This window comes from Miscanthus floridulus, chromosome 3 (genome assembly GCF_019320115.1).
Source record: "Miscanthus floridulus cultivar M001 chromosome 3, ASM1932011v1, whole genome shotgun sequence".
NCBI classification, from domain to species: Eukaryota; Viridiplantae; Streptophyta; class Magnoliopsida; order Poales; family Poaceae; genus Miscanthus; species Miscanthus floridulus.
In genome coordinates, this window is record NC_089582.1 from 23,435,021 (window position 1) to 23,448,169 (window position 13,149).

Genomic DNA, 13,149 nt, shown 5'->3' on the forward strand with positions numbered 1-13,149 from the left:
GATGCCACATCAGCAAAAAAAAACACCATCAAAACTGCAAAAACAATTGGTTTTGAAAGTTAAAGGAGGTATAAATAAAAACCTATTTTATAGCTTTTTTAGGGGAACCTATTTTATAGCTGACGAGAGAAATTGAGCTGCTCAAAAGGACCTTTTTTTTCTTCTTCTTTTGGGGCTGAGGCGGTATGCACTACAGCACTAGTAGGCCCGTTAACTCCCAAGACAGGCCAGAGGATTTCTATTGTGGAAATGCAGTTAGGCCCATTAGGTGAAGTGCGCTCATGAGTCATGACGGGCTAGAATTGGACTTGGCATAGCCCAAGTAGTGCCTTCTCAGGCACTTTTTTCCTGTAAAAAAAAAGAACTCCGTTAATTTTGCCTTTTTCAGAGTCCGATTGGCTCCATCTCCGCCCTCCTTGCGCTCCGCGGCCATGGCGTCCACCGCCGTCAAGCTCATCGGCAAGTTCCTCCGCTCCCTTTCCCACCGCACCGTCCTGTATCGTCCCTCTCTAACCCGGACTGACCCTCTGCCTTCACCTTGCCCTCCACCGACCTTCCTCCCCGTCTCCGGCCGCGGCGACCCCCGCACCAGACATCGCAGTCAACTTCACTGGTAACTCATGCTTCTAAATATCCTCCATTTTGCTCTTTTTTTAGTGCTTGCCTCACAACTGGTTGGCTGATTCTTGTGCCTCTCTCTTTTTCCCCCGCGTGGCATGCGCCGTACTACCGTGAAGATGGCATGTTCAAGGGCATCTACCACGGCAAGCAGTGCCATGCCGCTGACATCCCGGCCGTACTCGCGCGCGCGTGGGCTGCCGGCGTCGACCGCATCATTGTAAGCATGCCTTCTCGCCGCCTCTCGCCTCGGTTTCCTGGTAATTAATTTCTTGCCTTCCTGGTTTTGGTGGGGCGGCAGGTCACCGGAGGCTGCCTGAAAGAGTCCAGGGAGGCGTTGGAGATCGCCGAGACCGACGGTAAGCTCAGCGGCTTGCCTGCTTGCTGTGGTTCTTGGACTTCTGCTGTGCTTGGTGGTGCTTGTAAGGTGTTCGGTGAAATGCACCTAAGAAGCTGTCTTGTGTGTGTGCAATGCAGGGAGTCTGTTCTGCACTGTGGGCGTGCACCCGACGAGATGCGGGGTAGCTGGAATTTTTCGATTGGTATTTGCTATTGTTGTTTAGTGGTTCTGCTGTTTCCTGATCCGGTGCATTTTGGATGCTTAGGAGTTCGAGGAGAGTGGAGACCCCGAGGGTCATTTTCAAGCACTGCTGGCTCTAGCGAAGGAGGGTATAGAGAAAGGCAAAGTTGTGTATGGTTATATTGTTTCCCAGCAGGCAAAAAGTGGTGTGACTATTGTTTTCTTGTATCCTAGAGTATTGATAGATTGCTAGGGACAGTTATTCAGTCATGTGTTAGGATTGGAGCTATTGAATGTTCTCACAGGTTCTTACTTAAACAATGCTATATAAATCAATGATCTAACACAAAGTTCACATGACCCTGAAACAACAATAGGCCTTTTTGTCCTAAGCAAGTTGGATTAGGCTAGAGATGAAACCCATCTAGAGCCACAAGAAATTGGACATCATAAATATGTAAAAGAAAAAAGAGCTAAATCAGTTCTAGTGGTAGTAAACAAGAACTTTGATTCTATAAGCACGAAGTGCTGGTGTTGGCTACTTGGGTGTATTTGTAATCTACGCTATTTTCTTCTTAATGCAAATGATGAACAGTACATGCGTATTTGAGAAACAGAAACAAGAACGAAGTATAGATCAAGAGGGTTGGGGTGCAAACACACCCTTACCCTGATCAGTGCTTGCGAAATATATAGTGTGCAATGATTTACTTGTCAATCGACAGTTTCAGCAAAAGGACATGCACAGATATTTGAACCAGTCTTTAAGTTTTGAAATATGAAGATATGATCTTTTTGTAATGAGCCACTCGGTGGTTATTTCAGTCCCCACTCCCTACCTTCCTCCCCAGGGAAAAAAACACTTGCAATCTTACATGGGTTCCAATTTCTTTAGGTCGTTGCCGTTGGTGAATGTGGTTTGGATTATGACAGACTTCAGTTCTGTCCAGCAGATGTGCAAAAGAAGTATATAGTCTTGTTCTCATATGCACACAAATTGGCATTTGATCTATTCATTTTCTGAGTGATTTATTTTGTATTAGGTACTTTGAGAAACAATTTGAGTTAGCTGAAGCAGTAAAACTGCCAATGTTTCTTCACATGCGTGCTGCTGGTGAAGACTTCTGTGAAATCATGACACGAAATTTGCACAGGTAGCATATAATCTGTATTCCATAGGTGATGTTCCTCAATGATGCCCTGCTAGATATGCTCTCTGTTTTTTAATGAAAAAGTTGAAAGGTTTTAATGAACAGTTGAAAGTACACTGGTCATAGGAGTTACCTACGTTTCAATCCACTTGTTATGTTTTATAACTATTCCCTGATCTCTCTGTCTGTTTTTCTCTTTGGCAGATTCCCTCGTGGGGTTACACATTCCTTCACTGACTCAGCGGAAGATCGGGACAGGCTACTTTCTTTTGAGAAGATGTCTATAGGTAAAATATCTTTATCTGGCAATAAAAATCTGCATGTCTTGCAACATGATAACTTCAGAGTAAAGACAGTCAATTAACTTTAAGTAGTTGCAACAAGCTATTCCAAATTCTGTTGTAATTCCGCTTTGTGATTCAGTTCTGTGTTGAAAATTTCCTTGTCAACTGGGAGATAATTAAATAACAGAACCTCAAATTCTACAGTTGCTTCAGTAATTGTGAATCAAGCAACTGTAGAATTTGATGTTCTGTTATTCAGTTTTGTGTTGAAAATTTCCATTTGATTCAATTGTCAATTAAATAACTGAAGCAACTGTGAATTTGATATTTTGTTATTTAATTATCTCCCAGTTGGGTCAGATAATTGTGAATCATGGTTGCAGGTGTTAATGGCTGCTCTCTGAAAACTAACGAAAATCTTGAGGTTCTACGAGGCATTCCTGTTGAGAGGTTGATGATAGAAACAGATTCTCCATATTGTGACATAAGAAATACTCATGCTGGAAGCCAGTATGTAAAATCTGTCTGGCCATCCAAGAAGAAAGAAAAGTACGAGCCAGATTCAACAGCAAAAGGTCGCAATGAGCCTTGTTTAGTCAGGTAAGTTGCAGCAGTTTTCCATCATTTCTTAAGTTCTCTTGCTCGGTGTAGACTGGCTGCTGCGTTTTTAACTATGACAACTGCTTTCCTATGTAGAGATTATTTGCTTCTCATTCAAGTACTCAATTCTTTTACATGATTTCTCTGTAGAAACATCAAAGTAATCCAACCCTAACTCATGCCCTTCTCTGTAGAAAGACTAAACAAGAAACGTACTTTTTACATGGAAATTTATATTTCTATCCTGATCAATGATGTTGAGGGTTGATAATTCAGTTTTGTGCTTCATTAGCCTTATTCCCTAAGTCATGATTGTTCTGCTGTTATTGTACTGTGAACTGAACTCGTCAGCCTTATCTGTTACTCAAATTTTATTTGCACATGATTTTTGCCCCCAGAAAATTTGACTCATAACTATCCATTTCAGGCAAGTTCTTGAGGTAGTGGCTGGATGCAAAGGAATTTCTGACATAGAAGGCCTGAGTAGAACTCTGTACCACAACACATGCAGGTAAGATAACTTTGTACCAACCTGAGAATTTTCCACTGGTTATTAGTAACTAGAAACAACCCATGTTCCCCTAATGCTTATGGATATATCATGTTGCTTATTTCAAGCTCCAGCTCTGTGGTGTTCCTTAGTCATCTTTTAATTGATGTGAATACGTGATTTATGGATCTGCCAACCTTGCAGGCTCTTCTTTCCTCAGGATATTGATGCATCTGCGAATGCACAGCTTGAGAGTGGTACTACCGTCCAGGATAGCTGATGGCAGAGTGATGTTTTTTTTAAATATTTCCTTTTGATTGATGTTTAGTTTCATGCTTTCATGTTACAACTTCCAATATGCCTATGAAATATTTTTTGTCGTCACTGCCAATTGTGCCATGTCCCAAACCTGATGACATGTCAGGCGCGTTCTGACTGTACAACCCTACTGGGGCTATGACCTCAAATCATTTAAACTGTTCTTTTTACTGAGTTTGCACAAAATAGAGCTACAACTTCAATTCATTACATCTTTCAAATGTCAATTGAAAATAGTTTACACCTCTTATATTGCTCCAGTTCATTTGAAAAATGGCCTATCAAATAAAACCTATGAGTTGACCAGACACTAACAAAATAGAACATTTGAAAAGGATCAGTTTACAGTAAGCGGAAGGCTACACAATTACAATTCAGATCATATTTTGCAGAACTCATTACACAAATACGGCAGTTCCTAATATCTAATACATTCTATCAGATTTATAGCTCAAATGCTGAATCCTCGCTACAGCATCACTTGTGTCAAAAATTTTGCTCCTATCAGTATACCTTGGACTTGAATGGCAGAACTTAGAAGTCATTACAACACATATATAACCCGTGGCTCCTGCTTATTAATAAGTTGCAGCTGTCTGCAAGTTGCTATCGTCCAACTCTGCTTCAGATAATTCTGAAGAACTGGCTGCTTCAGTCTCTGCATCAGATGTGCCTGAATCGGTTTCTTCCTGCTGTGCCTGCGCAGTACTAGGTGGGGAACCAGGTGGTGGATTCTGTTCCGCCAGACTAAGGCGAAGCGGCCTCCCTTCCAATTCCTGCATTGCCATTCCATAACCATGTTAACCACTGCTACAACAAGACCATGGTGACTCAAGTAATGTGAACTATGAAGGTATACACTCAAGTAAATCACAATTCACTTATTCACATGCTACTTGGACGAAGTGCAATAAGCAACTATGAACTAGACACTGTCCAGTCCAGCCCATCATTATTTCACACTGAGAAATTCATATATTAGCTTACCTTGTGTGCTATAATTTGATGATTCAATTAGAAGTACCCACAGGCCACACATAGCAATGCTATTGCATCAGTTGGCATTTGCATATATCTACTACTAATAAAGAGATGTAATGGGCACTGAACAACATTGCCCTAGATGAAGACAGAACATACCACTCCATCCAAAGCCTCCAATGCAGCCTGTGCATCCTCTGCGGTCCTGAAGGAGACGAACCCAAACCCTCTGGAGCGGCCAGTCTCACGCTCAAAGATGACCCTGGCATTGAGCAAGCCAGCCCGACCCTCAAACACATTCCTCAATGTGTCGGCACGCACTCCCCAGCCCAGGTTGCCGGCATAAATCCTGTATGTGCCATCGTCACGCTTGCGGCCAGCCATGGTGACCGTTCTCCTCTCCCCGCCACGCGGCACCTCCGGGTAGTTCACCCTAGCCGTCCTCCCTCCCAGCAGCTGCATTTTGAAGACAAATGTGCCAAGATCATGTCAAAACACACATATGCAAGAGCAAGACCCCAATTCTGTGAAGTACTGCTCCAATTTGCCGGTGCAGTACTTACGGCGCCGTTGAACATCTGGATGGCCTTGGCGGCCTCCTCGGCGGTGGCCATGGTGACGAAGGCGAAGCCCCGGCTCCTGTTGGTGACCTTGTCATAGATTATCTGCATAGGAAATGGAACGTCAGCGACGAATGATGATACTGTTCAGGAATGGTTCCAGGAGGCAGAACAAGAAGGGATTTTGGTTGGGAACATGGGATTGATACGGGTACCTGCGCGTCGTCAACCCTGCCGGCCTCAGCGAAGACCTGGGCGAGCTCCTCGGAGGTATAGGTATAGGGCAGGTTGCCGACGAAGAGCCGACCGGGCTCGTCGCCGCGCGTCGGGCGGCTTCGTGGCGGCGAGTAGGCGCGCGAGGCCTCGGCTTCCTCCGGCTCGGAGCCCTCTTCCTCGTCGAAGAACTCCTCGCCCTCGTCGCCGGAGAAATCCTCTCCGTCGGAAGAGAATTCCTCGCCGGCTGCAGCGGCGGCGACGGGCGGGAGTAGGACGGGGCGCCCACGCGGTGGCGCGAGGAGGCGGAGGCCGACGCGGTGGCGCTGCAGGCTCTGGAACCGGACGCTGTGAAGCGGGACGGGGACGCCGCCAGCCGCCGCGTGCTGGAGCAGGGTGCGGAAGGTGGCTGTGACGGCGGCGGCCATGGCCGGAGAAGCGAGAAGGGCCGGAGCGGAGGGAGCACAAGTCCAGTGGCGGTGGCAGACTGGCAGTGCAGCCTCTCGCCGCCGATAAATAAATAGATCTAAGTTTCCTCTTCTTATCCGCTATCTGATGGGCCCGCTGCGCCGAGCGGCCCATGAGTTTTGATGGGCCCATCTCGTACGGCGGCAGGACTAGTAGCAGCAGAGTACCGGCTGTTTGATAGGCATCTGCTTGTTTCACTAGTACACACCCTGCAGTGCAGACAAGCTACCACTTCCGCATGGAACCGTCTGTTTGGTTGAGGGGATCAACTAGGATGAAGTGGGATGATCCTGGGATGAGGGTTGTTTGGATGAGAGGCAGCCAGGGGCGAGTCCGTCCCTGTGAGGAATATGCCGGCAGATTCGGGACGCCCCCCGTCCCACGAAATTGAGGGGACAGGGTCAGCCCAAATGGGACGAGCGGGCTGGTGGCGAGGAAGAAGGAGAGAAGGTGCGCTCGCTCATGGACGGCGTGCGGGAGAGGATGGGAGGAAGAAGGGTGACGCTCGGAGGAGCTTGAAGACGGAGGAACCCGACTGGGGCGAGCGTCGTCGCCTCAAAGGTCGCCGCGCGGACGAGCACGCTGCCTCTCAGGCCGCCGCACGACGCAGGGGAGAAGGGAGAGGAGAGAGGATGGCCGGCGTGGGTTCCACCAACAGCCCCGCGCGAGCTATGCCCGGCCTCGTCGCGCATCGGGGCAACTCCGACGGGCGACTCGTGGCTACAGGGCTGGCGGACAAGGGCGAGCAAGGTCGAGCGGGCCGACTCTGGTGAACGGAGGCCCGGCCAGCCAGTGTGGGTCCCGGGTGGAGGGCGGAGGAGGTGCGGGATCGTGGGTGGAGGGCGGAGGAGGCACATGAGGAGTTCAGGCGAACTCGTCCCGTCCCACAAATCAGAAAATGAACTCGTCCCGTCCCACAAATCAGAGACAGAACCATCCCACCTCACTTTGTCTCCCAACCAAATGCTTCCGAAGGGTTCAGGCGACCTCACCCAGCAGAAACCGCATCACCATCTTCGTCACGTATGATATATCCCCAACCTCCATTACCTGAGTCCTTGTGGTAGGATTCCTTGCGGTGGTCTTTCCCAAACCTGCTCTCTCCGACTTATTTGTTTTTGTTCATGCACTAGAGTTTGTGAGTTCCCCAACATAGGCCTTGATATAGTTAACAATCATAGGCACTGATCTCCTTTTCCCCTCCTCTCTTATTTTGTTCCTCTCCGCCCACCACGACCACATCCCCACAGCCATTGTTATTCAGTTCCGTGATAAGCCGGACTACTTCCCGAGCGGATTCGATAGCAGCCAAGTTCTTCCTGTATTCTTCCATTCCCAAAACAGCCCAAATTTTTGTAACATGGGACACTTGAAGAAGAGGTGTCCTCCATCCTCCCCTTTCTCGTGACAGACAACACATCTATTATCTATGTCCATCCCACGGAATTCCAAATTTGCTCTTAGAGGGTGACTGTTGTGTGCAACTCTCCACATAAAATGTTTGATCTTGTTTGGGACATCCAAATTCCAGGTTTTCTTCCACAGGATATCTTGCTGATTTGACGAACCTGAACTAGATGCACCACAGTTGCGATGTTGTTTACGCAGTAGGCTCTGTCTGCAGACTTTGTAGGCGCTTCTTACTGAAAAGAGACCTCTGTGGTCATAGTGCCAGGCCACCGAGTTCTCCCTTGATGTGTTAACCGGCAAGGAGTGATCGGCTTGCGGATGAATTCTTTTGGAAGCCAAGGGTCCTTCCATATGTCAATCCCTTCTCCATCCCCGATGCGCCATATTGTCCCTTCCTTCAGTGTGGCTATACCTTTCAGTATGCTACGCCATGTGTAAGAGATCCCGTCTTTTGGTGACGCCAGCAATCATGATGTGTTTGGGTACTATTTTGCTTTCAAAATTTGTGCACACAGAGAGCTTGGATTTTGTATCAGCCGCCAACCTTGTTTAGCGAGCATTGCAAGGTTGAAAGCATAGATGTCTCTGAATCCCAAGCCTCCATCATTTTTCGGCTTGATCATCTTCTCCCAACTGAGCCAGTGGATTTTATGGTTACCCTCCTGATGATTCCATCAGTAGCGACATATCATACTACTTATTTGATCACATAGTCCCTTTGTCAACTCGAAACTATAAGATTTTGTGTGAACGAGATGACCCGTGCCTGGCCTCTCGGTTGCGTGTTTATAGTAACAGGGAAGAGCCCCCTGTGTGGCTTACAATGAATCTATTGTTACAACAAATACTCCACAATTCTCTCCATAATTCTCTCAACTTTCTATACTATCAATATACATAACAGGAAACCGAGATATCCTCTAATATTCCCCCTCAATCTTAGCCACTAACAAGGCTAAGATTGAACCTAAAGTCTCATAGCTTGGCAGCAGATATGGCTTTTGTAAATCCATCAGCAAGTTGATCACTTGAGTTGATAAACCGGATATCAAGAAGTTTGTGAGCTACCCTCTCTCGGACAAAGTGAAAATCTATTTCAATATGTTTTGTCCGAGCATGAAACACAGGATTTGCCGAAAGATATGTGGCACCTAGGTTGTCACACCATAGACGAGCTGCAGGTGGATGAGGAACTTGTAATTCAGTTAAGATCTTTTGAACCCAAATCATTTCGGTGGTAGCATTGGCAAGAGCTTTATATTCAGCTTCAGTGCTGGAGCGGGAAACAGTAGGTTGTTTCCGAGCAGACCACGAGATCAAGTTATTCCCCAAGAATACAGCAAATCCACCAGTAGACCGGCGATCATCAACACAACCGGCCCAGTCAGCATCTGAGAATGCACTGACCAACATAGAGGAAGACCGCTTGATTTTGTGTCCAAAGGCAATAGTGCCTTTAACATACCGTAAGATTCTTTTAACAGCACTCCAATGGGTGGTTGTTGGAGCATGGAGGTATTGACAAACCTTGTTCACAGCAAAGGCAATATCGGGGCGTGTCAAAGTCAAGTATTGGAGTGCACCAACTACACTCCGGTAGCAAGTAGAATCTTCAGGTCCCAACAACACACCATCAGTTAGCCATAACTTGTCCGTGGTAGACAGGGGGGTGTCAACAGATTTGGCCTTGTCCATCCCTGTACGGGCCAGGATATCAGTGGCGTACTGTGACTAGGACAACAGAAGCCCATTAGAAGACCTTGTAACTTCAATGCCCAAGAAAAAATGAAGAGGACCAAGATCCTTGAGTGCAAAATCCTGTTGCAAATCTCTGAGAAGAGCATCGGTAGCTTGCTGAGATGAACTAGCCACTATAATGTCATCAACATAGACAAGAACAAATATAACATAATCCCCTCGGATGAAATAAAAAAGAGATGTATCGACTTTGGAGGCAGTAAATCCAAGCACTTCTAGTCTCTTGCAGAGCCTTGCATACCATGCCCGTGGAGCCTGTTTCAAACCATAGAGAGCTTTATCAAGTTTACAAACATAAGTGGGATGACAGGCGTCTGCATACCCTGGGGGCTGATTCATATACACATCCTCTTCTAGAACCCCATGAAGAAAGGCATTTTGAATATCTAATTGACGAAGCGCCCATCCCTTTGACACAGCAATAGAGAGAACAAGTCTGATAGTCGCTGCCTTGACCACAGGACTAAACGTTTCTTCATAATCAACACCGTACTGTTGTTTAAAGCCTTTGGCAACAAGACGAGCCTTGTACCTATCAATGGACCCATCAGCTTTGCGCTTGACCTTATAAACCCATTTACAGCCAACAATATTCTTGCCCTTCGGTCTTGGAACAAGATGCCACGTCTTGTTCCGAAGTAAAGCTTGATACTCATCATCCATGGCTGCTGACCACTCCTTGCTTGCGAGTGCTTGAGCAAGATTTGTTGGTTCACCTGGAGACACTGTAGTGTGCATACCATAGCGGACAGTGCCATCAGAGTATTGTTTGGGTTTAGATATACCGTGGGAGAGGCGTGTTGTTGGCCGAGTAGAGGATGGCTGCACCGGAGCAGTCGCAGAAGATCCAGGAGCCACGATCCCGGATGACCCATCTGTTGGGACCGATGGAGAGACCGCCGGATCAGGTTGCGCAGCGGATGAAGTAGGATTAGCAGCAGCGGGTGGTGAGCTTGGCGCAGAGGATCCTAGGTCTGACGATGCAGCGACATTTGCAGGAGACAGCGACACACCCGAGTCCGTTGGTGCGCCAGATCCCGAGGTTGATGCTGCAGCAGGCTCGACAGATGCTGACGGCGCACCAGGGAGATCGTCCTCGATGTCCGGGATGCACCCCGATGGGGAACACATGAAATGTGGGTGCTGGGCCACTGTGGATGCACCGTTTGGATCCGAGTTGTCACCTGTAATAAACTAAGAGCCAGAAGAACTTGATACGCCATTAGTGTTAGTAGGAGAAAGCATAGACTGGTCAAGCAAATTTTGTTCCCCACTACTAGACAAAGGGTTGCAAAGCATATCGGGTAGAAGTTCAATCTCTTTGCGAAGCAAAGCGCCTGCATTAGGGTGAAGTGCCGCCAAGGGAAACACAGTCTCGTCAAAGGTGACGTCACGTGAGATGTAAACTCGTCCAGTGTTTGGATCAAGGCACTTGTAGCCTTTGTGGAGAGTGCTATAGCCAATGAACACGCATTGTTTAGAGCGGAATTCTAATTTTCGTGAATTGTAAGGCCGAAGATTAGGCCAGACGGCGCAACCAAAGACATGAAGAAAATTATAATCTGGCTTTTGACCATGGAGACGCTCAAATGGTGAGGTGTGGGCGATGACTTTAGAAGGTAGACGATTAATAAGAAAAGTGCAGTGGTAAAAGCCTCGTCCCAGAATTTTAGGGGCATGGAGGCATGAGCTAGGAGAGTAAGTCCCACTTCAACAATGTGACGATGCTTGCGTTTGGCCGACCCATTCTGTTGGTGGGCATGAGGGCAGGAAACATGATGAACAATCCCAATACGCTTAAAGAAGGAATTAAGCGCTTGATACTCACCCCCCCTAGTCGGTTTGGACAACCTTGATTTCCCGCTCAAACTGTCGTTCAACAAGGGTTTGAAATTCATGAAAAATATTAAAAACCTCAGATTTGTGACGTAGCATATAAACCCAAGTGAATTTGCTATGATCATCTATGAAACTGACATAATATTTGTAACGACCAACAGAAGCGGGAGCAGGGCCCCATACATCGGAGAAAACAAGATCCATAGGACTGTCTGACACACTAGTTGATGTAGGATACAGTAGCTGGTGGCTCTTGCCTTGTTGGCAAGCGTCACAGACTCGATGTTTATTGGGATCATGCAAAACAGGTAAACTATTGTGACTGAGGACCTGTTGAACGACACGGGACGATGCATGCCCTAGACGATGATGCCAAACCGACTTGGAAGGCTTGGTGACACCCAAAGCTTGTTTATTCGGTGATGAGGAAGACGCATGCAGGGGATAGAGTCCTCCTTCACATTTGCCGCTGTGAAGAATTTTCTTCGTCGCCTGTTCCTTGATAAGAAAATGATTGGGGTGAAATTCAAGGAAAATGTTGTTATCTTTGGCTAGGCGATTAACAGAACAAAGGTTCTTTGTAGCTTGCGGCACATGTAGAATATTGTTAAGATGAAAATTGCATAATGGGGAAGAAAAAATACTATGACCAATATTAGCAATCTCCATACATGCCCCATCAGCCGCATGCACTTGTTGATCGCCATGGTACTTGTTCCGCATGGTCAGGCGCTCCAATTCGCTAGTGATGTGATCAGTGGCGCCTGAGTCCATATACCAATTCGTATCCACAGCATACGAGTTGGATGTGGAGGCCAATGACGCACTCTTCTGCGGTGGACCATTGAAGTTGTTGTCATACCTTTTGAAACACCGATGAGCGGGGTGGCCCTCCTTGCCACAGATCTGGCAAAATACGCCAGGCTAAAAATTGCGACCATGGCCGCTGCTGTTGCCTCCACCAGCGTAACCTCCTCGGCCACGATTATTACCACCTCGGCCAAAACCCCCTCGGCCAGTGCCATGATTGCGGGAATTGTTGGTGAAGGAGGAACCAGAGTTGCGACCGCCCCTGGCAGCGACATTGGCAGAGATATGAGATGGATCAACATGGAGTCCCTTGCATTGTTCATGGCTTACGAGTTGGGCATATAGCTCAGGAACAGTGATCAGTTCCACTCGTGCCACGATTGCTGTGACAACCGACTCATACTCCTCACCCAGACCGGTGAGAATATAGGTGACGAGGTCTTCATCTTCAAGCTTCTTGCCTACCGAGGCCATGTCGTCGGCTAGGCCTTTCATCCTGACAAAGTAGTCAGCAATGGAAGACGTCCCCTGGGACACCGTAGCGAGTGCCATGCGGGTGGAGATGATGCGGGCACGTGACTGGGAGGTGTGAAGACCCTGGATCGCCGCCCAAAGCTCAGTCGCAGTCATTGCCGATGACACTTGCGCAAACACTTCCTTGGAAAGTGATGAGAATAAGTAACTTAGCACTTGTTGATCTTGAACTACCCACGTCTCATGCGCGGGATTGGGCACAGGAGGCCCCTTCTTGCCAGTGGTTGGATCGGCTTCGCCTTCGAGGAAAGCTTCCGGCGGCGCAGCACCCGACTGAATATAGCCGGCAAGTTTTGCGCCTTTGAGGGTGGATGATACCTGGGCATACCACATGTTGTAGTTGCCCCGGGTCAGTTTTTTAGAGACAGGAGGGAGGAAGCTGAAGGCAAAGGCATTGAGCCCGGCGACGGCGGCAGCGGAGCTTTGCGCCATGGAGGATCGGAGTTTTCCCGTCGGGGAGAAAAAAGCTCGATACCATATAAGATTTTGTGTGAACGAGATAACCCGTGCCCGGCCTCTCGGTTGCGTGTTTATAGTAACAGGGAAGAGCCCCCTGTGTGGCTTATACAATGAATCTATTGTTACAACAAATACT

The 13,149-nt window shown here is 47.6% G+C and overlaps 2 protein-coding genes and 1 non-coding gene across 3 annotated transcripts; 1 reads left to right on the top strand and 2 right to left on the bottom strand.

Annotated features, from left to right (window-relative positions):
• Window positions 1-388: 388 nt before the first annotated feature.
• Window positions 389-4,086, top strand: LOC136545219 (uncharacterized). Its single transcript, XM_066537266.1, has 12 exons — window positions 389-459; window positions 593-613; window positions 738-838; window positions 920-977; window positions 1,096-1,139; window positions 1,224-1,304; window positions 2,034-2,104; window positions 2,182-2,292; window positions 2,494-2,576; window positions 2,957-3,173; window positions 3,601-3,684; window positions 3,868-4,086. The coding sequence occupies exons 1-12, from the start codon at window positions 432-434 to the stop codon at window positions 3,941-3,943; spliced, it is 975 nt and encodes a 324-aa protein (XP_066393363.1). The 5' UTR covers window positions 389-431; the 3' UTR covers window positions 3,944-4,086.
• Window positions 4,087-4,230: 144 nt separating this feature from the next.
• LOC136545218 (RNA-binding protein CP33, chloroplastic-like) lies at window positions 4,231-6,235 on the bottom strand. The gene is made up of 4 exons (XM_066537264.1): window positions 5,738-6,235; window positions 5,526-5,627; window positions 5,122-5,418; window positions 4,231-4,757 (listed from the first exon to the last, which is right to left on the bottom strand). The coding sequence occupies exons 1-4, from the start codon at window positions 6,161-6,163 to the stop codon at window positions 4,560-4,562; spliced, it is 1,023 nt and encodes a 340-aa protein (XP_066393361.1). The 5' UTR covers window positions 6,164-6,235; the 3' UTR covers window positions 4,231-4,559.
• A 6,102-nt stretch (window positions 6,236-12,337) lies between these two features.
• LOC136547763 (small nucleolar RNA Z247) lies at window positions 12,338-12,476 on the bottom strand. The gene has a single exon (XR_010781720.1). It is a non-coding gene; the product is annotated as a small nucleolar RNA Z247 (small nucleolar RNA).
• Between the last annotated feature and the right edge of the window lie 673 nt (window positions 12,477-13,149).